The sequence below is a fragment of the Scyliorhinus torazame genome, chromosome 24 (genome assembly GCF_047496885.1).
Source record: "Scyliorhinus torazame isolate Kashiwa2021f chromosome 24, sScyTor2.1, whole genome shotgun sequence".
NCBI classification, from domain to species: Eukaryota; Metazoa; Chordata; class Chondrichthyes; order Carcharhiniformes; family Scyliorhinidae; genus Scyliorhinus; species Scyliorhinus torazame.
The window spans coordinates 17,299,209-17,327,114 of record NC_092730.1 but is presented as its reverse complement, the minus strand read 5'-3'; the positions used below and the strand labels follow the sequence as shown (position 1 = coordinate 17,327,114).

Here is a 27,906-nt window from a genome sequence, read left to right as displayed (position 1 = left end):
AGCAACAAGGTCGCAAAGTCACAGGTTAAGACAAGAAGAGAAATCAAAGAGTGAAGATGAAGTTGAAGTTCAATTATCAGAAATGAATTTTTGATCAGATGGTTGAAAAAGAACAAGAACAGGTGGAGGATGAGGCGGATATTTTTAGTTCAGGAAAATTGGCGGAGTTACAACAGAAAGATGTAGAAATAAAACGGATGTATCAGAAAGCGTATACGGAAGAGGAATCTGAGAGTATACCAGAGTGTTATTACCGTAAAAATTATGTCTTGATGAGAAAATGGAGACCTTTACATATGCAGGCGGATGAAAAGTGGGCAGAAATTCAACAAGTAGTATTGCCGGTAGGGTATCGAAAGGAGGTGTTGCGAGTTGCACATGAGGTACCAGTGGGAGGTCATTTGGGAATAAGGAAAACTCAAGCTAAAATACAAAAACAATTTTATTGGCCTGGACTACATAAAGATATAGTTACATTTTGTCAATCATGTCACACATGTCAAGTGATAGGGAAACCTCAAGCAGTGGTAAAACCAGCCTCAATACCCATTCCAGCATTTGAGGAACTTTTTACAAGGGTCCTAATTGATTGCGTAGGACCGCTTCCTAAAACGAAAAGTGGGAATCAATATCTTTTGACGATGATGGATGTGTCTTCTAGGTTTCCAGAGGCCATTCCAGTACGTAATGTTACAGCGAAAAAGATTGTGGAGAAGTTACTTAAATTCGTTACTAGATATGGACTACCCACAGAAATGCAATCGGATCAAGGATCAAATTTTACCTCCAGGTTATTCAAAGAAGTTATGGATAGCTTAGGAATAAAACAATTTATATCAACTGTGTACCATCCAGAGTCGCAGGGAGCATTAGAAAAGTGGCATCAGATATTAAAGACAATGTTGAGGGCTTATTGTCAAGATTATCCAGAGGATTGGGATAAAGGAATGCCATTCATACTGTTTGCAATTAGGGATGCACCTAATGAGTCTACCAAATTTAGTCCTTTTGAACTAATTTTTGGTCATGAGGTAAGAGGACCACTTAAATTGATTAAGGAAAAATTGGTGAGCGAGAAATCGGAAATTACACTATTGGATTACGTGTCAAATTTTAGGGAACGATTAAATAGAGCAGGTGAATTGGCTAGACAACATTTAAAAGTTGCACAAAATGTGATGAAACGGGTAGCGGACAAGAAATCCAAAGTTTGTAGTTTTGCCAGTGGAGATAAAGTTTTAGTGTTGTTACCAGTGGTAGGTGAACCTTTAAAAGCTAGGTTTTGTGGACCTTATCAGATTGAAAGGAAATTAAGTGAGGTGAATTATGTGGTAAAAACACCAGATAGAAGGAAGACTCACCAAGTGTGTCATGTGAATATGCTTAAAAGGTACTTTGACAGGGAAGGAGAGAAAAGGAGGTTCTAATGATTCTAACTCAAAGTGACAAACCAAATCCAGATGACTGTGAATTTGACATACCTCCAATTAAATTGGAAAACGAGGACGTTCTTAAAAATTGGGATAAATTGTTGAGTTACCTTCTAGAGGAAAAATGGACTGACCTGAAAGAGTTATTGATATCACATGGGCAAGTTTGTAGAGATAAAGTGGGAAGTACTAAAATGGCTATACATGATGTAGATGTGGGAAATGCTGTTCCAATCAAACAACATCCATATAGACTTAATCCTTTAAAATTGGCACAGGTTAACAGAGAGACTGAGAGTATGTTTAAAAATGGCATAATTGAAGTGGGTTGCAGCCAATGGAGCTCACCCATAGTGATGGTACCTAAACCAGACGGTACCAAACGGTTGTGTGTGGACTATAGAAAGGTTAATGCAGTTACAAGAATGGACTCTTATCCTATCCCACTTTTGGAGGATTGCATTGGGAAAGTGGGACAATCAGCTTTTATTTCTCAACTAGATTTACTTAAAGGTTACTGGCAGATACCTTTATCCGAAAGGGCGAAGGAGATTTCAGCTTTTGTGACTCCAGATGGTATATACCAATTCAAAGTTATGCCACTTGGCATGAAAAACGCCCCAGCCACATTTCAACGGTTAACTAACAAAGTTGTTTCAGGTTTACCCAATTGTGCGGTATACATCGACAATCTGGCAATTTTCAGCCAGACATGGACAGAACATTTGAAACATCTGACGGAGTTATTCGATCGACTTCAGGAGGTGGGTTTGGTGATAAACCTAGCCAAAAGTGAATTTGGAAAAGCCCAAGTCACTTTCTTTGGCCATACAATCGGACAGGGTCGAATGGTCCCACGGGATGTGAAACCAACAATTATACCTGTTTGTGTGTGTGGTTTCTTTTTAAACGAAAAAGTATATTTAATGTGTGCATTTCTTAAAGGATAGCGAAAAGGTGAAAAATGAAACCATCTTAAAGTTGATGGTTTATTTATTTTTCTTGGGGGGAGGTGTCATGTGAGAGTGCCTTTAAGAAATGGGTGTTTAAGAAATGTACATTTAAGAAATGGGTGTTTATCAGTGATGTCAGAGTTTGGGTGGAGCTGGGCTGTCTGTCAGCTTTTTACTTTTGTTTTAGGCTGTTTGCTGCAGGGTGTGTTTTAGTTTCGTTTTCAGTGCTGGAGCTGAAGCTGGACAGAGCAGGTGTACTGTTCATCTCTCTGCCATGAAAAGACTACCTCTTGATCATTTGGTGAATTCAGAATTATAAATGTTCTCAGTAGTGAATGTAAACCTAATGTGCTTCGGTTAAAAGGTGTTTCTTTTGTCTTCTGGATGTTGTTTGGGAAGTTATTAAGGATTACTTAGTGTTGTATTCTTTGGGGGTTGTATTTGAATTGATGGTTGCTAAGCTGTTCACTGTATGTTTTAAAAAGGTTAACTTGAGTTCATAGAATAAACATTGTTTTGCTTTTAAAAAAATACATTTCGATTTCTGCTGTCCCACACCTGTAGAGTGGGCCGTGTGCTCCCCATACCACAATCTAGTAAAAGTTGTGGGTCAGGTGAACTCCATGATACACTTTGGGGTTCTCGAAACCCTGGCCCGTAACACCTTAGTGGGCGATGTGCATCTTGGGAATATTACAGGTTAGTGAGGGGCTTATTGTGAGAGGGTGACTCAGGTTACAGAATCTCTGATATTATTTGTACTCTCGGAATGCTGATCGTTGAGTGTGTCTGGTTAAACGGTCTGCTTCATCAGCGACAGGTGCGTTTCATGCAGCGGGATCTCATTCCTCTTGGAGTCCTTGTATTTTTCCGCAACTTTCAATGCTCTGGAATAAAGAAGTCAGAAAAATCACAGCCAGGAAACGGCCACTCTGTCTCTTGTGACTTTGTTTTCTTCCTTCGCCCATTGTTCCTGTTTGCGTGTGTGTGTGTGCGTGCGTGTGTGTGTGCGCGGGTGTGTGAGCGCGTGTGTGTGCGTGCGTGTGTTTGTGTGTGTGCGCGTGTGAGTGTGTGTGCGCGTGTACGTGTGTGTGTGCATGTGTGTAACGTGTCTGTGTTTGCGTGTGTGCGTGTGTGTGCGTGTGCGTGTGTGTGTGCGCGTGTCTGTGTGAGTGCGTGTGTGTGTGTGCGTGTGTTTGTGTGTGTGTGCGTGTGTTTGTGTGTGCGTGTGTGTGCACGTGTGTGCATGTGGTTGGAGAAAGTGTCACGGGAGAGTCCCTTGAAGAAACGTTTTGTCTTATCAAATGGCTTCAGTGATGTCATTGTGTGGGTGGAGCTGGGCTGTGGCTCTGGGTTTTACTTTCGTTTTGGTTTGGGCTGTTTTGTCGCGCTGAGTTTTGTTTGCTTTCATTTTCACATTTGCCTGCTGGATTCAGACAGAGAAATCTTGTCCTGTCTCTCTCTCTCTCTCTGCAGGTTAAAAGGCGTCTCCAGATCACTTGATAATTTAAAAGTGATAACTGTTTTAGGAAGGAATCCAAACCTACTGTTTTGGTTAAAGGGTTTTCTGGTTCATGGGGTGTTGTTATTAAATTGAAACAGTTAAGGGAAGTAATTGAGGGTTATATATAGAGTACTGTAGCTGTGTGGGGTATTTAGGTTTGCAGTTGATAAAAGTGCTTACTGTGTGTGTTTATAAAACTGTTAACTGAATTCGTAGAATAAACTTTGTTTTTGATTAAAAGTGCTTAAAGCCTCTGTTGAATAACACCTGAAAGTTAGGTCCTTGTGCTCCCCGTAACCAAAATCTATAAACAGTTGTAGGTCAGGTGAACTCCATGATATACTTTGGACTAGCTTAATGGTAAAAACTGGGCCGTATGATTCTATGGTGAGACTGCAAGGTTAACAATATAAAAAGGTGCGAAAGCAAGTGTTTTGCAGTGGAGATGAGCAGGGCTAAGATGGGATGTCAGTGAGCAACAGGAATGGGAATTTGCGTTAGGAAGATAAGAAGGGTGACTTGAAGCTTAACTTGTGTGTTTCAAAACAAAGTCCTCCAGCCCCATCCAGTCCTCCCTATCTCTGTAACCTTCTCCAGCCCCTACAGCCCTCCCTACAATCCTCTAATATACCATAGTAGTATTGTCACTGGACAATTAACCAGAGTTAATTAATTAATCTGGGGACCAGGACTCAAATCCCGCCACTGCAGATGGTAAAATTTGCAATTCAATCAAAACCTGGAATTAAAAGTCTAATGGTGACCGTGAAACCATCGTCGATTGTTGTAAAAACCCATCTGGTTCACTAATGTTCTTTAGGGGAGGAAATCTGCCATCCTGACCTGGTCTGGCTTACATGAGATCACAAACCCACAGCAATGTGGCTGGCGCTTAACTGCCCCCTCAAGGGCAATTAGGGATGGGCACTAAATGCTGGCCCAGCCTGCCCTACCCACGTCCCATGAACAAGTAAAAAAAAAAGGATCAAGCGGTTTCAAGTGCTTGCAGTTTCTGCTATTGATTTGCAAGCTGCATACGGTTTTCTCGCCTCAGCCAGCACATAGAACCAATGAACCATATAGTCTCCATTCGCATCCCCATGCCAAGAGCTGCCCCTGCCTGCTCCCTGCGGTCACTCACTCCCCCATGCCAAGCTATGGCACTCCCATGCCCATTCCACTGCAGGCTACAGCAGAAAATACGGAGGCATGGGATTCAGGGTGATTTAGCAGTTTGGATCAGAAATTGGCTAGCTGGAAGAAGACAAAGGGTGGTGGTTGATGGGAAATGTTCAGACTGGAGTCCAGTTACTAGTGGTGTACCACAAGGATCTGTTTTGGGGCCACTGCTGTTTGTCATTTTTATAAATGACCTGGAGGAGGGCGTAGAAGGATGGGTGAGTAAATTTGCAGATGACACTAAAGTCGGTGGAGTTGTGGACAGTGCAGAAGGATGTTACAAGTTACAGAGGGACATAGATAAGCTGCGGCGCTGGGCTGAGAGGTGGCAAATGGAGTTTAATGCAGAAAAGTGTGAGGTGATTCATTTTGGAAGGAATAACAGGAAGACAGAGTACTGGGCTAATGGTAAGATTCTTGGCAGTGTGGATGAGCAGAGAGATCTCGGTGTCCATGTACATAGATCCCTGAAAGTTGCCACCCAGGTTGAGAGGGTTGTTAAGAAGGCGTACGGTGTGTTAGCTTTTATTGGTAGAGGGATTGAGTTTCGGAGCCATAAGGTCATTTTGCAGCTGTACAAAACTCTGGTGTGGCCGCATTTGGAGTGTTGCGTGCAATTCTGGTCGCCGCATTATAGGAAGGATGTGGAAGCATTGGAAAGGGTGCAGAGGAGATTTACCAGAATGTTGCCTGGTAAGGAGGGAAGATCTTATGAGGAAAGGCTGAGGGACTTGAGGCTGTTTTCGTTAGAGAGAAGAAGGTTAAGAGATGACTTAATTGAGGCATACAAGATGATCAGAGGATTGGATAGGGTGGACAGTGAGAGCCTTTTTCCTCGGATGGTGATGTCTAGTACGAGGGGACATAGCTTTAAATTGAGGGGAGATAGATATAGGACAGACGTCAGAGGTAGGTTCTTTACTCAGAGAGTAGAAAGGGCGTGGAATGCCCTGCCTGCAACAGTAGTGGACTCGCCAACACTAAGGGCATTCAAATAGTCATTGGATAGACATGTGGCGATAAGGGAATAGTGAAGATGGGCTTTAGAGTGGTTTCACAGGCCGGTGCAACATCGAGGGCCGAAGGGCCTGTACTGCGCTGTAATGTTCTATGTTCCATTCACCCACTTTATACTGGAGAGAACAAATGGACTCTAGTGAGTGTAGGATGTGTAAATAAAAGGCTTTTTTAAAAAGAAAAAACAGTAATTCATTGATAACCTTCCACCTTCTTGAAAAGAAACTCCTTTTATTACAGGTCAACAAAAGTGTCAATCATCCAGTCCTTTAAAGCATCAGTAGCAGAAACTGCAAACACTGGAAACCTCTTGATTTTGTGTAAATGTACACTGCGATTGTTCATGGTTCAAGCTCTAGAAATCCTCTCCCTCTCTCGCCTCTCCTGCAAGTCGGCCGGCCTCTTTGACCGAGCTTTTAGTCACCTACTGCCACTTAATGTAGCTCTTCCCCCTGTTATGTCCCATTGAAGCATCTTAGAGTCATGGATGTTTACAGCGTGGAAACAGGCCCTTCGGCCCAGCTTGTGGGTGCCGCCCAGTTTCTATCACTGAGCTCGCCCCACTTGCCCGCATTTGGCTCATATCCCTCTATACCAACCCTGCCCATGTAACTGTTTAACTTTTTTAAAGGATAAAATCGTACCCGCTCGACCACTGCCTTTGGCAGCCCGTTCCAGACGCTCACCACCCTCTGTGTGAAGAAATTTCCCCTCTGGTCTCTTTTGTATCTCTCCCCTCTCACCTTTAACCTATGCCCTCTAGTTCTAGGGTCCTCTACCTTTGGGAAAAGTTGTCGACTATCTACCTTATCGATGCCCCTCATTATTTTATAGACCTCCATAAGTTCACCCCCTGAGCCTGCTACGCTCCCAGCCTATCCAGCCTCTCCTTATAATCTTGGGAGGTATTCCTACTTAAAGATGCTTTTTAATTGGCTTTGTCGCTGCTGGAGACCTAGATTACCGCACAGGAAGCGAGAGTGGAGTAAACGTAAAGCTGGTGAAGCAGTGATTTAATTTTAATTGGGGCCTTTTGACTTGAGGTGAGATTTTGGCGCTGCCCCGCTAAGGATATTCCATCGTAATATCTTCCGGGAAAAGGTCACGTCACCAGCACTAAAATCCCAAGCAGAGCCATACCACGGGGGAGCTCAGAGAGATGCTGGCAGCCATTTTGAATGTATGCGCTAAGCCAGCGTGAGTGTGTGGCGTTACCAACCTGTTCTCTATTTCTTCAACAGTTTCTGGTAAGGGAACGTTCCGTGTTTCTGGTAGGAAAAAGGCAGTAATTCCAGCTATTATTGCCACCCCGCCGTATATAGTCAGCGGCAGAAACGATACATAGTCGCCGCTCATCCTTATAATTGGTGCTAAAATGGCTCCCACCCGAGCCATCGTACTCACAAGTCCCAATCCTGTCTGCCTGCGAGGGATACGCAAAGAAAGGAGAGAGAGAAAGCAGATAAGTATAAAACATTTCACCTTCTAACGTCCCGCCCTCTTCTCGAGGAGACGCTGACGCCGGCCTCCTTCACTGAATGGCCCTGATGGATCCCGCACCTCTGACTGTAACTCTCTGGAATGCCGCACGTCCCTCGCCGTCGTTTCCTGATGCACCCACAGCTCAAGGCCCCGCACCCCTCGCTCTACCCCGCGGGCTGGATTTCCGCGGAGCCGGGCTTTGGGGGAACGGCAGCCGGCGCACAATTCCCAGGATTCCCGGGCCCGTTCCCCGGTTTTCAGGCCTTCACGCCGTGCCTGTTGATGGGGGTGGGGCGGGGGGGGGGCGGGAATGGCCTCCCGGCCTAGCATTCCCGGGCCTGGCTGGCTTCAACAACAGATGGGCCCATGCCCTAGTCGTCACCGGGTTTCATGTGTCAGGCTAGTTTGCCAAACAGTTCTGGTTTACGGACCCTCAGGCGGGTCGTCAGCCATAGTCCGCAGGAGGGAACATGGCCTCCTCGCGCACGCCCCTCCATGCCAATGGTTGCCCCCTACCCACCCCCTACGGTCACTTGTGCCCCCCGTGCCAAGCTGTGGCTCTCCCATGTCCATTCACCCATTACATTGTATAGAACAAATGAACCCATAGTGACAGTAGGATAGGTAAATAAAAAGCTTTAAAAAAAACAGTAATTCATTGGCAACTTTCCACTATCTTGAAACTCCTTTTTACTATGGATCAATACTATGGTCAATCGTCCCGACTCTTTAGCCAATCCATAGCAGAAACTGCAAGCACTTGAAACCTCTTGATCGTGTGTAAATCAACATTGTGCAACTGACAGTATGGGTCAGGGAGGCAGAGCTGTCGACCAAGCCACGTTTTCCCTGGGGCTCTGGTGTTTCAGCAGGAGAGGGGATTTCTGGGCTCTTGGCCAAGCCTCATTATGTATGCTTGGCTGAGAGCCCAGACTTCCAGCAGAGTGCTAAAATACCAGATGAGCACTCACCTGACCACGGTTGGGTAGAGTTCGCCCGAATAGAGATAGCAACAGCTGAACGCACATGCGAGACAACCCTTCCCGACAGCAGCAAATGCCGTTCGTAAGGCCTGCAGGTCTGTAGGCGAGACAGAAGAGTACAAATGTTACTGTCTAACATTTTGGACAAATTGATAAGAGGAATACAAGTTGCTGTTCGTACCGATTGATTTAATCCTGGGACGACAGGATTGACCTATGATGAGAGATTGGGTTGACTGGGCCTGGATTCACTGGAATGAGGAGAAATTTCTTCACTCGGGGAAGGAATCGGCCATTTTGGGGACTGAGATGAGGAGAAGTTTCTCCACTTGGGGAAGAAGTCGGCCATTATGGGGATCAACATGAGGAGAAATCTCTTCACTCAGGGAAGGAGTCGGCCATTTTGGGGACCAAGATGAGGAGAAATTTCTTCACTCAGGGAAGGAGTCGGCCATTTTGGAGACCGGGATGAGGAGAAATTTCCTCACGGGGGAAGGAGTCGGCCATTTTGGGAACCGAGATGAGAAATTTCTTCACTCGGGAAGGAGTCGGCCATTTTGGGACTGAGATGCGGAGAAATTTCCTCACGGGGAAGGAGTCGGCCATGTTGGGGACCGAGATGAGGAGAAATTTCTTCACTCGGGGAAGGAGTCGGCCATTTTGGGACCGAGATGAGGAGAAATGTCTTCACTCGGGGAACGAGTCGGCCATTTTGGGACTGAGATGAGAAATTTCTTAATTCAGAGAGTGGAGGACCCGTGGAATTCTCCACCACAGAAGGCCGTGAAGTCACTGGATATATTTAAGAAATAAATAGATAGACTTCTAGATTCTAAAGGTCTCGAGTGGTATGGGGCAAAATCAGGAATATGGCATTGAGATAGAGGATCCCAGCCATGATCACACTGAATGGTGGAGCAGGCTCGAAGGCCCGAATGATCTCCTGCTTCTGTTTCTAGGATTTTAATGTTGTTAAGAAATACATTAAGCGGTAGGTACAAATGTTCCACCTGAATATTTAAGGATTGGTTAAAAATAGAAGGATTTCTGGCTCTGAATATCTGCGGAATATTCTAAGGATTGGGGACATAGGGCAAAACAGCAATCATTAAGGTCTGGGATTCGGAGAATAAATGCATGGGTTTCTCTCTGCTGTGTGACACTGTTTTAAGACAATTTTATTTTTACAGGGTTGTGAAAGGTGGTATTTAAAACAAGACCTTTGTTTTCTTCTTAAGAAGCTTTGGGAAGGGGAGTCATTCATAGGGATCAGGAGCAGGGGCCCGCAACGGATTTTCTGATCTCCAGTCCCGGAGATAGGAACTTGGAATTTTACGCCCTATTTGGGAGGGACAGAGATGAGATGTAATTGTACTTGGACGGGCTGTTCAGAGGAGCAGACAGTAGCAACTGAGGGCGGCACGGTGGCGCAGTGGTTAGCACTGCCGCCTCACAGCGCTGAGGATCCTAGTTCGATCCCGGCCCCGGGTCACTGTCAGTGTGGAGCTTTGGGACCAAGATGAGGAGGAATTTCTTCACTTGGGGAAGGAGTCGGACATTTCTTCCCTCAAAGGATTTGTGAATCTTTGGGATTCTCCGGGGAAGGTGTCGGCCATTTTGGCAACAGAGGTGAGGAGAAATTTCTTCATTCGGGGAAGGAGTCGGCCATTTTGGGACCGAGCTGAGGAGAAATTTCTTCACTCGGGGTAGGTGTCGGCCATATTGGGGATCGAGATGAGGAGAAATTTCTTCACTCTGGGAAGGAGTCGGCCATTTTGGGGACTGAGATGAGGAGAAATTTCGTCACTCGGGGAAGGAGTCGGCCATTTTGGGGACTGAGATGAGGAGAAATTTCGTCACTCGGGGAAGGAGTCGGCCATTTTGGCAACTGAGAGGAGGATAAATTTCTTCACTCGGGGAAGGAGTCGGCCATTTTGGGGACTGAGATGAGGAGAAATTTCTTCACTCGGGGAAGGATCTGGCCATTTTGGGGACTGAGATGAGGAATAATTTGAAAAGATATGCAGGGTAGGTGAATTGACCATGCTAAATTGTCCTTTAATTGGAAAAAAAAAAGAAATTGATACTCTAAATTTACTAAAAAAGAAAGAAAGTGCCAACTGGTATTAACCCTGATAAGTGTTAGGTGATTTATTGTGGGGAGGACTAACAAGGTAAGGGGATACACAATGAATGGTAGGACGCTGGGAAGTGCAGAGGCCCAGAGGGACCTCGGGGTGCAGGTCCATAGATCCCCGACGGCAGCAGGACAGATAGATAGGGTGGTTCCAGAGGCCTATGGGATTATTGCCTTTATTCGCTGAGCCCTTGAATATAAGAGGTTATGACAGAGCTGTATAAAACGCCGGTTAGGCCGCAGCTAGAGTACTGTGTGCAGTTCTCGTCGCCACTCTATAGGAAGGATGTGACTGCCCCTGGAGAGGGTGCGGAGGAGATTCACCCAGGATGGTGCCTGGAGCTGGAGCGTTGCAGCGAAGAAGAGAGGCTGGTTAGGCCGGGGCTGTTTTCCTCGGAGCGGAGAAGGCCGAGGGGGGACCTGATCGAGGTGCACAAAATTATGAAGGAGATAGAGTAGATGGGAAGGAACTTTTCCTATTAGTAGAGGTTTCAATAACCAGGGGGCACAGATTTAAGGTGAGGGGCAGGGAGTTTAGGGGGGATTTGAGGAAAAGCCTTTTCGCCCGGAGTGGGGTGGGAATCTGGAACTCGCTGCCTGAAAGGGTGGTGGAGGCTGGAACTCTAACAACAATTAAGAAGTGTTTAGATGAGCATTTGAAACAGTACAGTGTACAAGGCTACGGAGGCGAGTGCCGGGAAATGGGATTTGAATAGATAGGTTCTTGGTGGCCAAAGGTGCGAAGGGCCTCTCGCCCGTGCTGTAAAAACTCTATCACTCTACGGACCCATACCTTTTGGGACAAAGATGTTTGCCAGAATGAAGCTCCCTGCCAGGATAAGCGAAGAGCTTTGGGTGAATCGTCTTCCGATCAGACTCATGGTGAGAAACCCCATAGACTTGGCTGGAATGTCCACGGCCCCAAAAATGAACTGGATGAGGTAAATGTCGACGCCAAACCCTTGCAGGTCCATCGCCAGCCCATAATACGCGAAACCCGTTGCAAACCTGTGGCGGAAGAAAGAGAAAGTGCAGCCGCAGAGCAACTGGTCCCAAACTGGTCGAAGGGGGGGGGGGGAGATTCATTAGGGGCCCCCTTTCTGTTCCGGGATCCAGCAGATGGGCCCAAGCCCCGACATAATAATTGAAACGAGGTCGGCCATTTTGTTTTCTCAGGGTGACTAACCTGGGGGTCTCTGGATTACTAGAAACATAGAATTTTACAGTGCACAAGGAGGCCATTCGGCCCATCGAGTCTGCAGCGGCTCTTGGAACGAGCACCCTGCCCAAGCCCACACCTCCACCCTAATCCCCTAACCCATTAACCTCACCCCACCCCATCCCTTTTTGGACACTAAGGAGCAATTTAGCACGGCCAATACACCTAACCTGCACATCTTTGGACTGAGGGAGTAAGCCGGAGCACCCGGAGGAAACCCGCGCACACACGGGGAGAACGTGCAGACGCCACACAGGTGGGAATCGAACCTGGGACCCTGAAGCTGTGAAGCAACTGTGCTAACCACTGTGCTATCGTACTGCCCTAATAATAATCTTTATTGTCACAAGTAGGCTTACATTGCAATGAAGTTACTGTGAGAAGCCCCTGGTCGCCACATTCCGGCGCCTGTTCGGGGAGGCTGGTACGGGAATCGAACCGTGCTGCTGGCCTGCCTTGGTCTGCTTTCGAAGCCAGCGATTTAGCCCTGTGCTAAACAGCCCCAGCCCTTTGGAATACCAGTCCGCCGACATTACGACGAGACCAGCATCTCCCCCTTGGCCCATCAGCTTAATGATTCGCCCCTCCCACCTTCCCCCTGGGCAAGTGGACAACAATATCATTGCCAGCCAAATCTACTTGGCAACATCCTCGCTCACTCCCTGACTGCCCCTGGAATGATAGAAAGGCAGCGATCACTCTAACGGGATTGGGCAAATGTGTTGCCAGTTCATTTCTTCATTGGAGGCACATGGGGAACCGATATTTACGGATAGAAAGACATCAGAGCTGTGCACGTGTGCTGCGCCAAGAGCAAAAGCCAGACTGAAGCTGGATGTCGTGACACACTTCCCTCCGATTGATGCCATGCTGCAACCCCTTAAAGGCCTACGGTGACGCCCCTTTCCCTTCCCCTCCTGCTGCACCGTTCCCTCTGGCATCGTCGGGCTCATACCTTTCACCTGATAACCGAGTTGGGATTTTCCGTCACGCAAATTTGCTAACCTTGGCTCAGGTTAAAACCTCCCCCCCCCCCCCCCCCCCCACCCCCCACCCCCACCCCCCCCTGGTACCCGTTCCCCAATAACCTACCAAACAAGCATGGTACAACAGGCGATCTTGCGGACGGCCGGGGTCCTGAACAGGTCGAGCACGCCGCGCCTATTCGTGGAGGCCAACTGGTCGTTTGCCATTTTAGACTTGAGAATCTGTGGCACACATACACACATACGCACACGTATTAACTCTTCAATAACATTGGAACAACATGGCAGGAACAGGGGAGAAGAGGGAGAGCAAACATCTGAGGCTGTATAAGGCTCTGGTCAAGCCCCATTTGGAGTATTGTGAGCAGTTTTGGGCCCCGTATCTAAGGAAGGATGTGCTGGGGCCTTGGAAAGGGTCCAGAGGAGGTTCGCAAGAATGATCCCTGGAATGAAGAGCTTGTCGTACGAGGAACGGTTGAGGACTCTGGGTCTGCGCTCGTTGGAGTTTAGAAGGATGAGGGGGGATCTTATTGAAACTTACAGGATACTGCGAGGCCTGGATAGAGTGGACGTGGAGAGGATGTTTCCACTTGTAGGAGAAACTAGAACCAGAGGACGCAGCCTCAGACTGAAGGGACGATCCTTTAAAACAGAGATGAGGAGGAATTTCTCCAGCCAGAGGGTGGTGGATCTGTCGAACTCTTTGCCGCAGAAGGCTGTGGAGGCCAAATCACTGAGTGTCTATAAGACAGAGATAGATAGGTTCTTGATCAATAAGGGGATCAGGGGTTATGGGGAGAAGGCAGGAGAATGGGGATGAGAAAAATAACAGCCACGATTGAATGGGAGCAGACTCGATGGGCCGAGTGGCCTAATTGTGCTCCTGTGTCTTATGGGTCTTATAGAACAAGCTCAATGGCTGACCTGCTCTTCCTCTAAGGCGAAGACAGAGGGCAGGATTCCAACCCCCTCCGTGGTGTGTTAACCAACAGTGGAGTTGGCGCGCCATTGGCCCCGCCGACGGGATCTTCCTGTCCTGGCGATGCCTGTGGCGTTTGGCATAGCTCGCCATGGGGGGGGGGGACCCGCCGCGGGTCCGCTGACTTCGGCTGGACGTCAGTAGTACAGAAAGTGACGACCAGTTGCCGTCGCTTTGTGAAGGTTTTGAAGGCACCCGACCCACTGGTTACCAAACAGCCGTCGCTTACCGCGATGGTGAGTTTTTGCCCTTCCGCCTCCTTGCCGTTCAGCTTCGCCACCCTCCGGAGCTGCTTCAGGGCCACGTCCTCCTTGTCGTTTAGGATGAGCCAGCGGGCGGACTCCGGGAACCACCTGTGACAAGACCCGCGCGTGTTTAGGGCGATCATCTCCACGGCAAGAACCCTCTCGGTTGATTCCATAGCATGCCCACAGTGCAGAAGGAGGCCAGCCGGCCTATTGGCCCACTGAAAGAGCTTCCTGCCAAGGCCCACGCCCCCCCCCAACGCATCCCAGTAACCCCACCCAACCTTTTGGACACTAAAAGCCAATCCATCTACCCTGCACACCTTTAAACGGCGGGAGGAAACTGGAGACACCGGGAGGAAACCCACGCAGACACAGGGGAGAGAACGTGCAAACTCCACTCCAGGCCGGAATCGAACCCGGGACCCTGGGACCACAGATTGGGGATTGAAGTTTGGACCTTCTTTTTTTTTTTTACATTTAGAATCCCCAATTATTTTGTTTTCCAATTAAGGGGCAATTTAGCGCGGCCGATCCACCTACTCTGCGCATCTTTGGGTTGTGGGGGGGGGGGGCGAGGCCCACGCAGACACGGGGAGAATGTGCAAACTCCACACAAAGTTTGGACCTTCTTAGTTCAAATTCTCGGCCGTCACACTTACTGAGCACTCAGGGTTGCCTTTCTTAAATACACCGGACTGTATTATTATTTAGAGGGGCTGTTAAGTAACGTTGAGCATAACCAGCCTCAAAGGTAAGAATTTCAAATCGAAAACAAATAAGTTACACCCGTTAGCTCATTTATCAGGTCCTGTGGTTGAGATTTGGGTTGACATTCTCAGTTCTGCTGTGTTATCTTAATGGTTGACTGATCTAACACGCTCCTGGCAGGCCTCCCACATTCCATCCTTCGTGGACTTGAGGTTATCTTCAACTGTGCTGCCCGTTTCCTATCTCGCCTATCAGTCACCCTTGCACATTGGCCCTTCGTTAACCAGAAGCTCAATTTGAAAATTCTCCGGGTGTCTGAATCCCTCATTGCTTCGCCCCCCCCCCCCCCCCCCCCCTAACCCTGTGACTCCTCCTGCCCTACGTCCCTCCGCAAACCCTGTGTCCCTCCAATTCAGGCCTCTTGAGCGTATTCGGTTTGAACCCATCGAGCCTTCAGCTGCCTGAGTTTCCGTCTGTCAAAGAATAACGAAAAGTACAGCACAGGAACAGGCCCTTCGGCCCTCCAAGCCTGCGCCGACCATGCTGCCCGACTAAACTACAATCTTCTACACTTCCGGGGTCCGTATCCCTCTATTCCCATCCTATTCATGTATTTGTCAAGACGTCCCTTAAACGTCGCTATCGTCCCTGCTTTCACCACCTCCTCCGGCAGCGGGTTCCAGGCACCCACTACCCTCTGTGTGAAAAACTTCAGGGCGACATGTAGCGCAGTGTTTAGCACTGGGACTGCGGCGCTGAGGTCCCAGTTTCGGATCCCAGCCCTGGGTCACTGACCGTGTGGAGTTTGCACACTCTCCCCATGTCTACGTGGGTTTCACTCCCACAACCCAAAGATGTGCAGGCTAGGTGGATTGGCCGCGCTAAATTGCCCCTTAATTGGAGAAAAAATAATTGGGTACTCTAAACTTGTATTTAAAAAAACTTGCCTCGCACATCTCCTCTAAACTTTGCCCTTCGCACCTTAAACCTATATCCCCATGTAATTGACTCTTACACCCTGGGGTAAACCTTCTGACTATCCACTCTGTCCATGCCCCTCATAATTTTGTAGACTTCTATCAGGTCGCCCCTCAACCTCCGTCGTTCCAGTGAGAACAAACCGAGTTTATTCAACCGCTCCTCATAGCTAATGCCCTCCAACCCAGGCAACATTCTGGTAAATCTCTTCTGCACCCTCTCTAAAGCCTCCACATCCTTCTGGTAGTGTGGCGACCAGAATTGAACACTATACTCCAAGTGTGGCCTAACTAAGGTTCTATACAGCTGCAACATGACTTGCCAATTTTTATACTCAATGCCCCGGCCGATGAAGGCAAGCATGCCCTATGCCTTCTTGACTGTCTTCTCCACCTGTGTTGCCACTTTCAGTGACCTGTGGACCTGTACACCCAGATCCCTCTGCCTGTCAATACTCAAGGGTTCTACCATTCACTGTATATTTCCCACCTGTATTAGACCGTCCAAAATGCATGACCTCACATTTGTTCGGATTAAACTCCATCTGCCATCTATCCGCCCAAGCGTCCAATCGATCCCCAATTCCACCAACCTTTGCGTCATCCGCAAACTTACTAATCAAACCAGTTACATTTTTCTCCAAATCATTTATATATACTACAAACAGCAATGGGAAGGAGTCGGCCATTTTGGGGACTGAGATGAGGAGAAATGTTTTCATTCAGGGAAAGTGTCGGCCATTTTGGAACTGGGATGTGGAGGAATTTCTTCACTCGGGGAAGGAGTTGGCCATTTTGGGGACTGGGATGTGGAGGAATTTCTTCACTCGGGGAAGGAGTTGGCCATTTTGGGGACTGGGATGAGGAGAAATTTCTTCACTCGGGGAAGGAGTCGGCCATTTTGTGGACAGATGAGGAGAAATTTCTTCACTCGGGGAAGGTGTCGGCCATTTTGGGGACTGGGATGAGGAGAAATTTTTTCACTCGGGGAAGGTTTGGGCCATTTTGGGACTGGGACGGAGAGGAATTTCTTCGTTCAGGGGAGGAGTGGGCCGTTTTGGAACTGGGATGTGGAGGAATTTCTTCACTCAGAAGCTGGTGGATCTTCAAATTCTCTGTCCCAAAGGGCCCATGGAAACGCAGTCATTGATTAAACATATCAAAAAAACTTTGAGGGATTCATGGATAGTTCAGCAAAATGGCATGGAGTAGAAGATCAACCATTATCTCATCGAATGAAGGGAAGTTTATTCAATTATACAGGGCGTTGGTGAGACCACATCTGGAGTATTGTGGACAGTACTGGTCACCTTATTTAAGGAAAGATGTCAATGTGTCAGAAGCGGTTCAGGGAAGGTTTACCAGATTAGCACTGGGATTGGGCCGGTTGATGAGGAAAGGTCGTAGAGGTCGGGTTTGTATCCGCTGGAGTTTAGAAGAGTGAGAGGCGACTCGATTGAAACCTTTCAGATCCTGAGGGGGGGGGGGTGCTGTCTTGACAGGGTGGGACGTGGGGAGGGTGTTTCCTCTTGTGGGAGAATCGAGAACGAGGTGGGGGGGGGGGGGGTTCACTGTTTAAAAATAAGGGGGGGGCCCGTTTAAAACGGAGACGGGGAGAGAAATGTTTTCTCTCAGAGGGGGTGGCGAGTCTCTGGAACTCTCTCCCTCGAGAGGCGGCGGAGGCGGACTCTTCAAATGTTTTTAAGGTCGAGGTGGATAGATTCTCGATTAATGGGGGGGGGGGTGAAAGGTTATCGGAGGTCGACAGGAATGTGGGCTGACCTTCCAATCAGATCGTCCACGATCTTATTGGATGGCATAGCAGGCTCGAGGGGCCTCCCCGTGTTTGGGTTCTTATGCTGATGGGCTCTGATACAATTTCTAAACCAGGCCGATCGCCGTTGACTTTACCAGGCGTAGAAGAAGAAGACGAAGAACGGGACAGAGACTGTGAACTGAAGCCAGCGCCAGTGTTGGATCCCGTACGCGATCGCAGCCAGCAGCATTTGGCCTGTCGTGTAGATGTAATTGCAGATCATTTCCACGGAGGTGCGAAATCTCGTCGGGATCCATTCAACCCCTGGAGGGAAAAAAAGGCGGAGAGGGGTCCACAATGACGAAAGGAGCCTCAAAACGGGGTCCGCCGTTACCGAAGTGACGGAAAGCTAATCGCTTTCAAGACCGCATACGTTTGAAGTGGAACCCTGAGGGGGTGTGGCGGTCATGTGAGAGTTCCCTTTAAGAAATGGGTGTTTAAGAAATGTACCTTTAAGAAATGGAGCTGCTCATGTTACCGGAGTGATGTCAGATTGTGGGTGGAGCTGAGCTCTACTTTTGCTTTTTAGTTTCAGTTTGAGAAAAAGCTTGGGTGTGTCTGTGTTTTTCAGTGAGCTGCATCTGGAGTTTAAACAAAGGGCTGTACTGTTGATCTCTGCCATCCAAAGACTATCTATGGATCGTTTGGTGAACCCAGAATTGTAAAAGGTCTCAATATTGACTGTAAACCTAATGTGCTCCTGTTTGAAGGTTTGTGAAGTCTTTTGGATGTTAAAAGGTCAGCTTACAGGGTTACTTAGGGTTGTAGTCTTTGGGGGGTGTATTTGAATTAATGGTTGCTTAGATGTTCACTGTATGTTTTAAAAAAGGTTCACTTGCGTTCCTAGAATAAACATTGTCTTGTTTAAAGAAATACTTGTCCATTTCTGCTGTGCCACACCTGTAGAGTGGGCCGTGCGCTCCCCATACCACAATCTAGTAAAAGTTGTGGGTCAGGTGAACTCCATGATACACTTTGGGGTTCTCTAAACACTGGCCCATAACAGTGGCACAGTGATTGAAGGAAATGCATCGTGGGCAGCTTGTTTTGGTGGCCTCCATTGCCGTCTTTCGTGGAGGAATAGTTCGCAGTTTAGCCCACCTTGTCAGAGGTGAGCCGCCAGGATTGAGTGGATTTTCCCAGCTGTAAGAAGCCCAGTCGCTGTGCGGAGAATCATACAGCACAGAAAAGGCCCTTCGGCCCATCGCTTCTGCACCCGGCACACCCACCTAACTATTCTAACCCCGTTTCCCAGCACTCGGCCCACAGCCTTGTAGGCCCCGGCGTCGCAAGCGCACATCTAAATACTTCTTCAATGTTCTGAGGGTCTCTGCCCCCACCACCCTTTCAGGCAGCGAGTTCCAGGCTCCCTCCCCCCTCTGGGGGAAAAGGTTTTTCCTCACATCCCCTCCAAACCTCCTGCCCCTCACCTTAAATCTCTGCCCCCTGGTCATTGAGCCCTCCACCAAGGGGGAAACGCTTCTTCCTGTCTGCTCTATCTGTGCCCCTCACCATGTTATACATCTCAATCCCGTCCCCCCTCAGTCTCCTCTGCTCCAAGGAAAACAACCCCAGTCTATCCAATCTCTCTTCATAGCTGAAATTCTCCAGCCCAGGAAACATCCTGGTAAATCTCCTCTGCACCCTTTCCAGTGCGATCACATCCCTCCTATAATGTGGATTCCAGAACTGCCCACAATACTCTGGCTGTGGCCTAACCAACGTTTTATACAGTTCCAGCATAACCTCCCGGCTCTCAAACTCCACGCCTCGGCTAATAAAGGCAAGTGTACCATCGGCCTTCTTAACCACTGTGTCCACCTGCTCTGCTACCTTAAGGGACGGGTGTACATGCACACCAAGATCCCTCTGCTCCTCGGTGCTTCCCAGGGTCCTGCCGTTTATCCTGTATTCCCTCGCTTGTTCGTCCTGCCCAAGTGCATCATCTCACACTGCATTTGATTGAACTGCATTTGCCACTGATCAGCCCATCTGACCAGCCCAAATATATCCTCCTGTAATCGAAGGCCACATCCTCCTCACTATTTACCACCAATTTTCATATCATCCACAAACTTACTGATCAACCCTCCTACATTCATAATAATAATAATCTTCATTTGTGTCACAAGTAGGCTTACATTAACACTGCAATGAAGTTACTGTGAAAATCCCCTCGTCGCCACATTCCGACGCCTGTTCGGGGACACGGAGGGAGAATTCAGAATGTCCAATTCACCCAACAAGCACGCCTTTCAGGACTTGTGGGAGGAAACCGGAGCCCCCGGAGGAAACCCACGCAGACACGGGGAGAACGAGCAGACGCCGCACAGACCGTGACCCAAACGGGAATGTTGCGTGGTGAAGCAACAGTGCTAACCACTGTGCTACCATGCCGTCCAATATCTCAATCATTTATATAAACCACGAACAGCAAGGGCCCCAGCACTGATCCCTGCGGGACCCCACTGGACGCAGGCTCCCAGTCAGAAAAACACCCCTCGACCATCACCCTCTGCTTCCTGCCACTCAGCCAATTCTGGGTCCAATTTGCCAAATTTCCTTGGATCTCGTGAGCACTTCTCAGTCTCTCGTGTGGAACCTTATCAAAAGCCTTCCTGAAGTCCAAGTAGGCTACATCAAATGCATTGCCCTTATCTACACACCTGGCCACTTCTTCGAAAAACTCAATCAACTCAGTCAGACATGATCTCCCCTTAACAAAACCATGCTGACTGTTCCTGATTAATCCCTGCCTCTCCAAATGCAGATTAATCCTGTCTCCAGAATTGCTTCCAATAGTTTCCTCACCACTGAGGTTAGACTGACTGGCCTGTAGTTTTCTGGTTAATCCCTCCCTCCCTTCTTGAATAACGGTACCACATTGGCGATCCTCCAATCCTCCGGCACCTCTCCTGTGGCCAGAGAAGAATTGAAAGTTATTGCCAGCCCCCCTGCTATTTCCTCGCTTGCCTCACTCAACAGCCTGGCATACATTTCATCTGGCCCTGGAGACTTGTCTACCGTTAAGCCTGCCACACCACTCAGAACCTCCTCTCTGTCGATGTTAATCTCTTTCCTTTTATCACAGCCCTTCTCTCTGATTTCTAAATCCACACTGTCCCTCTCACGAGTGAGCACCGACACAAAGTATTCATTTAGAACCCTACTTACATCCCCTGGCTCCACATACAAGTTACCACTGTGGTCCTTAATGGGCCCTACTTTTTCCCTAGATATCCTTTTCCCCTCTATGTACATGTAAAACAATTAAGGGTTTTCCTTTATTTTACTTTCTTTCATGTCCCCTTTTTGCTCTCCGAATTTCCTTTTTAAGTTCCCTCTTGCACATCGAGGGCTCCTGCTGTGTTGAGCCCTCGATATATAGCATAAGCCTCCCTTTTTTTCCTCGTCCAATTCGATATTCTTTTTTTTGGAAACAGAATCCAATTATTTTTTTTCCAATTAAGGGGCGATTTAGCGTGGCTGATCCACCTACCCTGCACATCTTTGGGTTGGGGGGGGTGAGACCCACGCAGACACGGGGAGAACGTGCAAACTCCGCACGGACAGTGACCCGGGGCCGGGATTCGAACCCGGGTCCTCGGCGCCGTGAGGCGGCAGTGCTACCCCTTGATTCTATATTCTGCTACTGTTTTATTGATCTTATTTTCGAGGTGGTTGTTGGTTTTGTCGTGTTAATCACCCTGGGGGCAACACGGACCGCAACTGGATGCAGTTGTACTGGAAAGTCGATGCCAAACTTAGACGTTGGTTCAATACGATTTATTGAACTTCTGTAACAGTGCACACAGCTTGCTGTGGGTTTGACACTCTACTACTCTAAGCGTGCTAACTATAACTAACTAGACCAGGCTAGCTCTGAGCCACGTGTAGAAGGTGCTGACTGATATATACACCCTGACTGTCACTACAGTTGTCGCCAGTGGAAAGAGGCGGAGTGCTGATGCCTCGTGTGTTTTATAGTGGGAGACCACCCTCTAGTGTTCTCATAGATTTCATAGAATTTACAGTGCAGAAGGAGGCCATTCGGCCCATCGAGTCTGCACCGGCTCTTGGAAAGAGCACCCTACCCAACCCCACACCCTCACCCTATCCCCATAACCCAGCAACCCCACCCAACACTGAGGGCAATTTTGGACACTAAGGGGCAATTTAGCGCGGCCAAGCCACCTAACCTGCCCGTCTTTGGACTGTGGGAGGAAACCGGAGCACCCGGAGGAAACCCACGCACACACGGGGGAAGACGTGCAGACTCCGCACAGAGTCCCAAGCCGGGAATCGAGCCTGGGACCCTGGAGCTGCGAAGCAATTGTGCTGGCCACCACGCTGCCGTGCTGCTACCTGCTTCATCTCTGGCAATCGGCCGTGGGGCAGCTGCGGGACGCGCGAGGTGTTTTCACTCACGGAGGGAGAAGCCGTTGAGGATGATTCCGGACACTGCCATTCCGCAGAGGAACCTCCAGAAGCAGAAGAGCGGGTAGGAGGTGGAGAAAGCTCCACACGTCCCGGTGGCTGCCAGCTGGCAATAGGACCAGAGCAGGAGAGTCCTTCGTCCAAACCTAACGGACCATAAACATGAAGCAAAGTGAGCCGTTCCGTTCCGTGTCAAACAGTGTAACATAACGATATTGGTGAGTCATTCATCCCCGTGTGTGCCTTGATAGAGGCGGTGGCGTCGTGTTATTGTCACTGGACTGGCAATCCAGCGACCCAAGGTAATGATCTGGGGGGGGGGTCCCTGGTTCGATTCCCACCCTGGTGAAACAGGAATCCAGTGGAAAATCTGGGATTAAAAGGCTAACGGGGACCATGAAACCATTGTCGATTGTCATAAAAAAAATAACCATCTGGTTCGTGTGGTAAACCACTGTATTGTATTGTACTGTTGTACCGTTACATGCCTGGGCCTGTCCCTGCTGGCTCCGAACCACTGTGGTTATATAATATGTGCTGGCTCCGCCTCCCCCCCCGGGCTCGGTATAAAGGTGGCTGGTCTCCGCCGCTGCCTCAGTTTGGGATCCGAGGCCAGGAGGCTTTCTGCATAGTTTATTAAAGCCTCAGTTACGTTCACCACTCGTCGTGCGTTCATCGATGGCACATCGGTTCGCGAATGTTTCCCCTTTGAGGGGAGGGGGAAATCTGCCGTCCTTGCCCCGGTCTGGCCTACGTGTGAGTCCTGACCCCCCCCCACCCACACACTTACAACAACATGGCCGCCGTTTATCTGCCCCCTTCAAAATGGCCGAATGAGTCACTCGGTTGAAAGGGAATTAGGAATGGGCATTACAGCGACGCCCACGACCCCGGAACGAACAAAAAAAAGAACATTTGGAGCACGCTCTATTCCCTGTTTAATCAGTCTCGTCCTGAACTTTAGAGATGTAAATGCCAGCTCTCAGCTTGCGGAAACACTCTCTGCTCTCCATCGCCCTCTCAGGGGAACTGGAGGTGGATATTAAACACCAGGGGCCGGGATTCTCCGGTTCTGGGGCTACGGCCCCACATGCCGGCGTGGGAACGGTGGCATTTTACGCCAAAACAATGGCGCAAAATGGCCACCGATTCCCCGTGTTGCCGGGGGCTACCAGGGCGGCAGCGGGTCCGTGGCCGCGCGTGGGAGCGCCAGTGGCCTGCAGCGTCCGCGCAGTGCGACGTGGGGGAGGCCCGCCCGCGGATCTGTGGGCTCCGATCACGGGCCAGGCCACCATGGGGGCACCCCCTCCCCCCGGGGCCAGATTCCCCCCGCGCCCCTCCCCCAAGGACCTCGGAGGCTGCCCGCGGAGCCGGGTCCCGTCGGCAGATTCTCCAACCCAGCGGGGGGGGGTCGGAGAATCCCACCCCTGACCTTTCAGCGACCTCTGCTAACTGTCAGAGAATCCCCCCCCCCCCCGGGGCGATATATAGACCTGCCACCTGTGGGCGGCACTCATTTGTACAGCAGACACTGGCAGGCAAGTTCCTGGATAACAAAGCCTTATGTTCACTCGTTCTCCTAGTCTCGCAGTGAATTGATGGTATATCAATGCACCAATGACTTCGACGTGGATGTAAGTGTAGGAGGTATAATTAGTAAGTTTGGGGATGACACAATAATTGGTGGTGTGGTTGATAGCGAGGAGGCTAGTCTACAGACGATGGATCAGCTGGTGTGTTGGGCAGAGCAATGGCAGATGGAACTTAATTTTGGGAAGCCTGATAATCGTAGGAACGGTAGGGCCCCGAGGGAGTATTGAGGAACAGAGGGAACCTTGGTGTACGGGTCCATGGATTCCTGAAGGTGGGAGTAGAGGTAGAGAGGGTTGTTGAAGAAAGCCTGCGGAGAGCTTGGGCGGCCTCTGACCCGGAAGTAGCCGGGGGCCGTCTCGGCAGCAAGAGCGGTGAGCTCGACGAAGGCTCCCGACTCGCCTCCCGCAGAACGGTGAATCTGTGGCCGTTTGATGCCAGTTTTCCTGGCGCAAAAGACCACCGTTGTCACGGCGGCCGGGGGGGGGGGGCGACTCTGTCTCCAAAACGGCGGGGTCCGGCCCCTTTGTCTTCATTAGCAGGGGCACAGAACATAGGAGCAGCGAGGTCTTGGTACAACTTCAGAAAACGTTGCTTGGGCCACAGATGGAATACCGTGCGCAGTTCCGGTCGGAATGCCACGGGAAGGAAGTGGCTGGAGGGGGTGCAGGGGGGGATTGACCGGGATGTTGCCTGTCTGTTTTCCCTGGAGCAGAGGAGGCTGAGGGGAGGGGAGGGGAGGGGGATGGGGGCAATCTGATAGAGGTATACAGAGGGTAGATTGTAAGAATCTTTCCCCCATGCCAGCGATGTCCAAGGCCGGAGGGCAGGGGTCGAAGGTGAGGAGGGAGTGGTGCAGAGGGGAACCTGAGGAGGCATTCCCTCACCCAGTCGGCGGCGGGAATGAGGGACGCGCCGCCTGAGAGGGTGGTGGAGGCGGGAAATCCCGTCACGTCTGGGAAGCATCTGGACGAGCACCCAAATCGTCAATGGAACGGGATGAGAATAGATTGGGGTTCGATGGTCAGCATTGACATGGTGGACCGTAGGGCCTGTTTGTGTGCTGGACGGCCTGATGACACGGGCAGCAGTTGGACCTCATATGAGATTGCCAACTGGATCGAATGTATTCCTGGAGGTATCGCCAATGACTTGCTCCACCCCCCCTCCCCCTCCCCCCCCCACACTCCAGCTATCAGTCGGCCAACACATCCATCCATCCGCGTGCCGCACGGCCTTCCAACGGCAATCAGAATCCGAGCAAGGAACCGGAGGGACCGAGGGCCCCGGGGCTTGGACGCGGCAGCCCGCTGCAGGACGGCGTCGTCCACCGTTTCTTACTTGTCAGCGAAGCGGCCTAGCACGATGGCTCCCACCAGCAAGCCAGCCATGTAGACCGATTGAGAGATCCATTTCACGGACTTCTGATCGCACACCAGGTCCCACTGTCAAAACAAGATGGCGGCTGAAGGTTAGCGAGGGGCCCGACGACCGTACGAGCTCCAAAGGCCGGCGGAGGTTTGAGAGGAAATATTTCTCCTCTTGCCCGTCTCTAATGGGGGCCCTCCCCATTTTCAAACGCCGCCCCTGAGCCCCAGTTTTTAAGTGGACACTGGCACACCTGGCTGCGAGTGCCCACGTTTACATAGTACTACACCAGCGAGAGAGACCCCTGTGGGCCCATTACGCACGAACATCTGAATTAGGAGCAAACGTGGCCCTGCGCCCCCACCCCCCCCCCCCCCCCGCACAATTTAGCACGGCCAATCCACCTAACCTGCACATCTTTGGACACTAAAGGGCAATTTAGCACGGCCGATCCACCTAACCTGCACATCTTTGGACACTAAGGGGCAATTTAGCACGGCCAATCCACCCAACCCGCACATCTTTGGACACTAAGGGGCAACTTAGCGCGGCCAATCCACCTAACCCGCACATCTTTGGACACTAAGGGGCAATTTAGCACGGCCAATCCACCCAATCTGCACATCTTTGGACACTAAGGGACAATTTAGCATGGCCAATCCACCTAACCTGCACATCTTTGGACACTAAGGGGCAATTTAGCGCGGCCAATCCACCTAACCCGCACATCTTTGGACACTAAGGGGCAACTTAGCCCGGCCAATCCACCTAACCTGCACATCTTTGGACACTAAGGGACAATTTAGCGCGGCCAATCCACCCAACCTGCACATCTTTGGACACTAAGGGGCAATTTAGCACGGCCAATCCACCTAACCTGCACATCTTTGGACACTAAGGGGCAATTTAGCGTGGCCAATCCACCTAACCTGCACATCTTTGGACACTAAGGGGTAATTTAACACGGCCAATCCGCCTAACCCGCACAACTTTGGACACTAATGGGCAATTTAGCACGGCCAATCCACCCAACCTGCACATCTTTGGACACTAAAGGGCAATTTAGCACGGCCAATCCACCCAACCTGCACATCTTTGGACACTAAGGGGACAATTTACCATGGCCAATCCATCTAACCTGCACATCTTTGGACACGAAGGGACAATTTAGCACGGCCAATCCACCTAACCCGCACATCTTTGGACACTAAGGGGCAATTTAGCACGGCCAATCCATCTAACCCGCACATCTTTGGACACTAAGGGACAATTTAGCACGGCCAATCCACCTAACCTGCACACCTTTGGACACTAAGGGACAATTTATCACGGCCAATCCATCTAACCCGCACATCTTTGGACACTAAGGGACAATTTAGCACGGCCAATCCACCTAACCTGCACATCTTTGGACACTAAGGGACAATTTAGCACGGCCAATCCACCTAACCTGCACATCTTTGGACACTAAGGGACAATTTAGCACGGCCAATCCACCTGACCTGCACATCTTTGGACACTAAGGGACAATTTAGCACGGCCAATCCACCTAACCTGCACATCTTTGGACACTAAGGGGCAATTTAGCACGGCCAATCCACCTAACCTGCACAACTTTGGACACTAAGGGACAATTTAGCATGGCCAATCCACCTAACCTACACAACGTTGGACACTAAGAGACAATTTAGCACGGCCAATCCACCCAACCTGCACATCTTTGGACACTAAGGGACAATTTAGCATGGCCAATCCACCCAACCTGCACATTTTTGGACACTAAGAGACAATTTAGCACGGCCAATCCACCTAACCTGCACATCTTTGGACACTAAGGGACAATTTAGTGCGGCCAATCCACCTAACCTGCACATCTTTGGACACTAAGGGACAATTTAGCACGGCCAATCCACCTAACCTGCACATCTTTGGACACTAAGGGACAATTTAGCACGGCCAATCCACCTGACCTGCACATCTTTGGACACTAAGGGGCAATTTAGCACGGCCAATCCACCTAACCTGCACATCTTTGGACACTAAGGGGCAATTTAGCACGGCCAATCCACCTAACCTGCACATCTTTGTTCACTAAGGGGCAATTTAGCACGGCCAATCCACCTAACCTGCACATCTTTGGACACTAAGGGACAATTTAGCACGGCCAATCCACCTAACCTGCACATCTTTGTTCACTAAGGGACAATTTAACACGGCCAATCCACCTGACCTGCACATCTTTGGACACTAAGGGACAATTTATCAGGGCCAATCCGCAGATCCTGCACAGATGTGTGATTTGAGAATGCCTCATGGATGTGGGGTTACCCCACTGCATACAAATCCGGTTCTACACCTTCCTTCGGCTCCGTATTATACACAACGTTACTTAAGACTTTTAGCAAACAAACACACACGTTCTCGACCATACCTCCGTGACAATTGTAGCTTTGAACTTGGAGGTGTCGTACGTCCAGCCTTCCGAGCACGTCTGCGTGTCGGGCTCGGTCGCGTTGCCCCGGGTGGCGTTGAGGCCCAGGAGGTGCCACTGGGGCGGGGAGTACTCGCTGCATTTCTTCGGCCGCCCATTCCCGTCCAGGGGGATGAAGACCCGGAGGAGGTCCTCCGCCGTCGCGTTGAGGGACCCGGAGCCGTTCGTTGCCAAGGGGATGCTGCAGTGATGGTCCGGCACGGCAGCCAGGAAGTTGTGGAGCAGGTTGTGCATGGTCACGAACAAAGTTGGGAAGGCCAGCAAGAAAACGTGGATGATTTGGAATTTGCCCATATTCCCGACATCCTCCAAGATATCACTGAAGCTCATGGCTACAGCTCAAGAAGGTGCAGGCATTGAGGGAGAAGGACTGTTCCTGATTGAGAGAGGGCGCGACAGTAA

At 49.8% G+C, this 27,906-nt stretch overlaps 1 protein-coding gene and 1 long non-coding RNA gene across 2 annotated transcripts in view; one reads left to right on the top strand and one right to left on the bottom strand.

Annotated features, from left to right (window-relative positions):
- Positions 1–3,138, top strand: part of LOC140399944 (uncharacterized) — a 220,487-nt gene extending 217,349 nt beyond the window's left edge. The window contains exon 2 of the long non-coding RNA XR_011937925.1: positions 2,869–3,138. This is a non-coding gene — a long non-coding RNA (uncharacterized lncRNA). The remainder of the gene's footprint in view (positions 1–2,868) is intronic.
- On the bottom strand, positions 425–27,906 carry LOC140399941 (solute carrier family 22 member 6-A-like). The gene is made up of 10 exons (XM_072489428.1): positions 27,445–27,906; positions 24,987–25,090; positions 22,047–22,201; positions 17,714–17,882; positions 14,099–14,222; positions 12,997–13,112; positions 11,479–11,693; positions 8,537–8,645; positions 7,303–7,506; positions 425–3,270 (listed from the first exon to the last, which is right to left on the bottom strand). The coding sequence occupies exons 1-10, from the start codon at positions 27,832–27,834 to the stop codon at positions 3,177–3,179; spliced, it is 1,680 nt and encodes a 559-aa protein (XP_072345529.1). The 5' UTR covers positions 27,835–27,906; the 3' UTR covers positions 425–3,176.

Coding starts and splice junctions, on each gene's coding strand:
- LOC140399941 (XM_072489428.1), bottom strand. CDS start 27,834: ATGAGCTTCAGTGATATCTTGGAGGATGTCGGGAATATGGGCAAATTC. Junction 17,883..22,046: donor CCTCAACGGCTTCTCCCTCC/GTGAGTGAAAAC, acceptor TTTTCCCTCCAG/GGGTTGAATGGATCCCGACG. Junction 14,223..17,713: donor GTCTTCTTCTTCTACGCCTG/GTAAAGTCAACG, acceptor GTCTTGTCACAG/GTGGTTCCCGGAGTCCGCCC.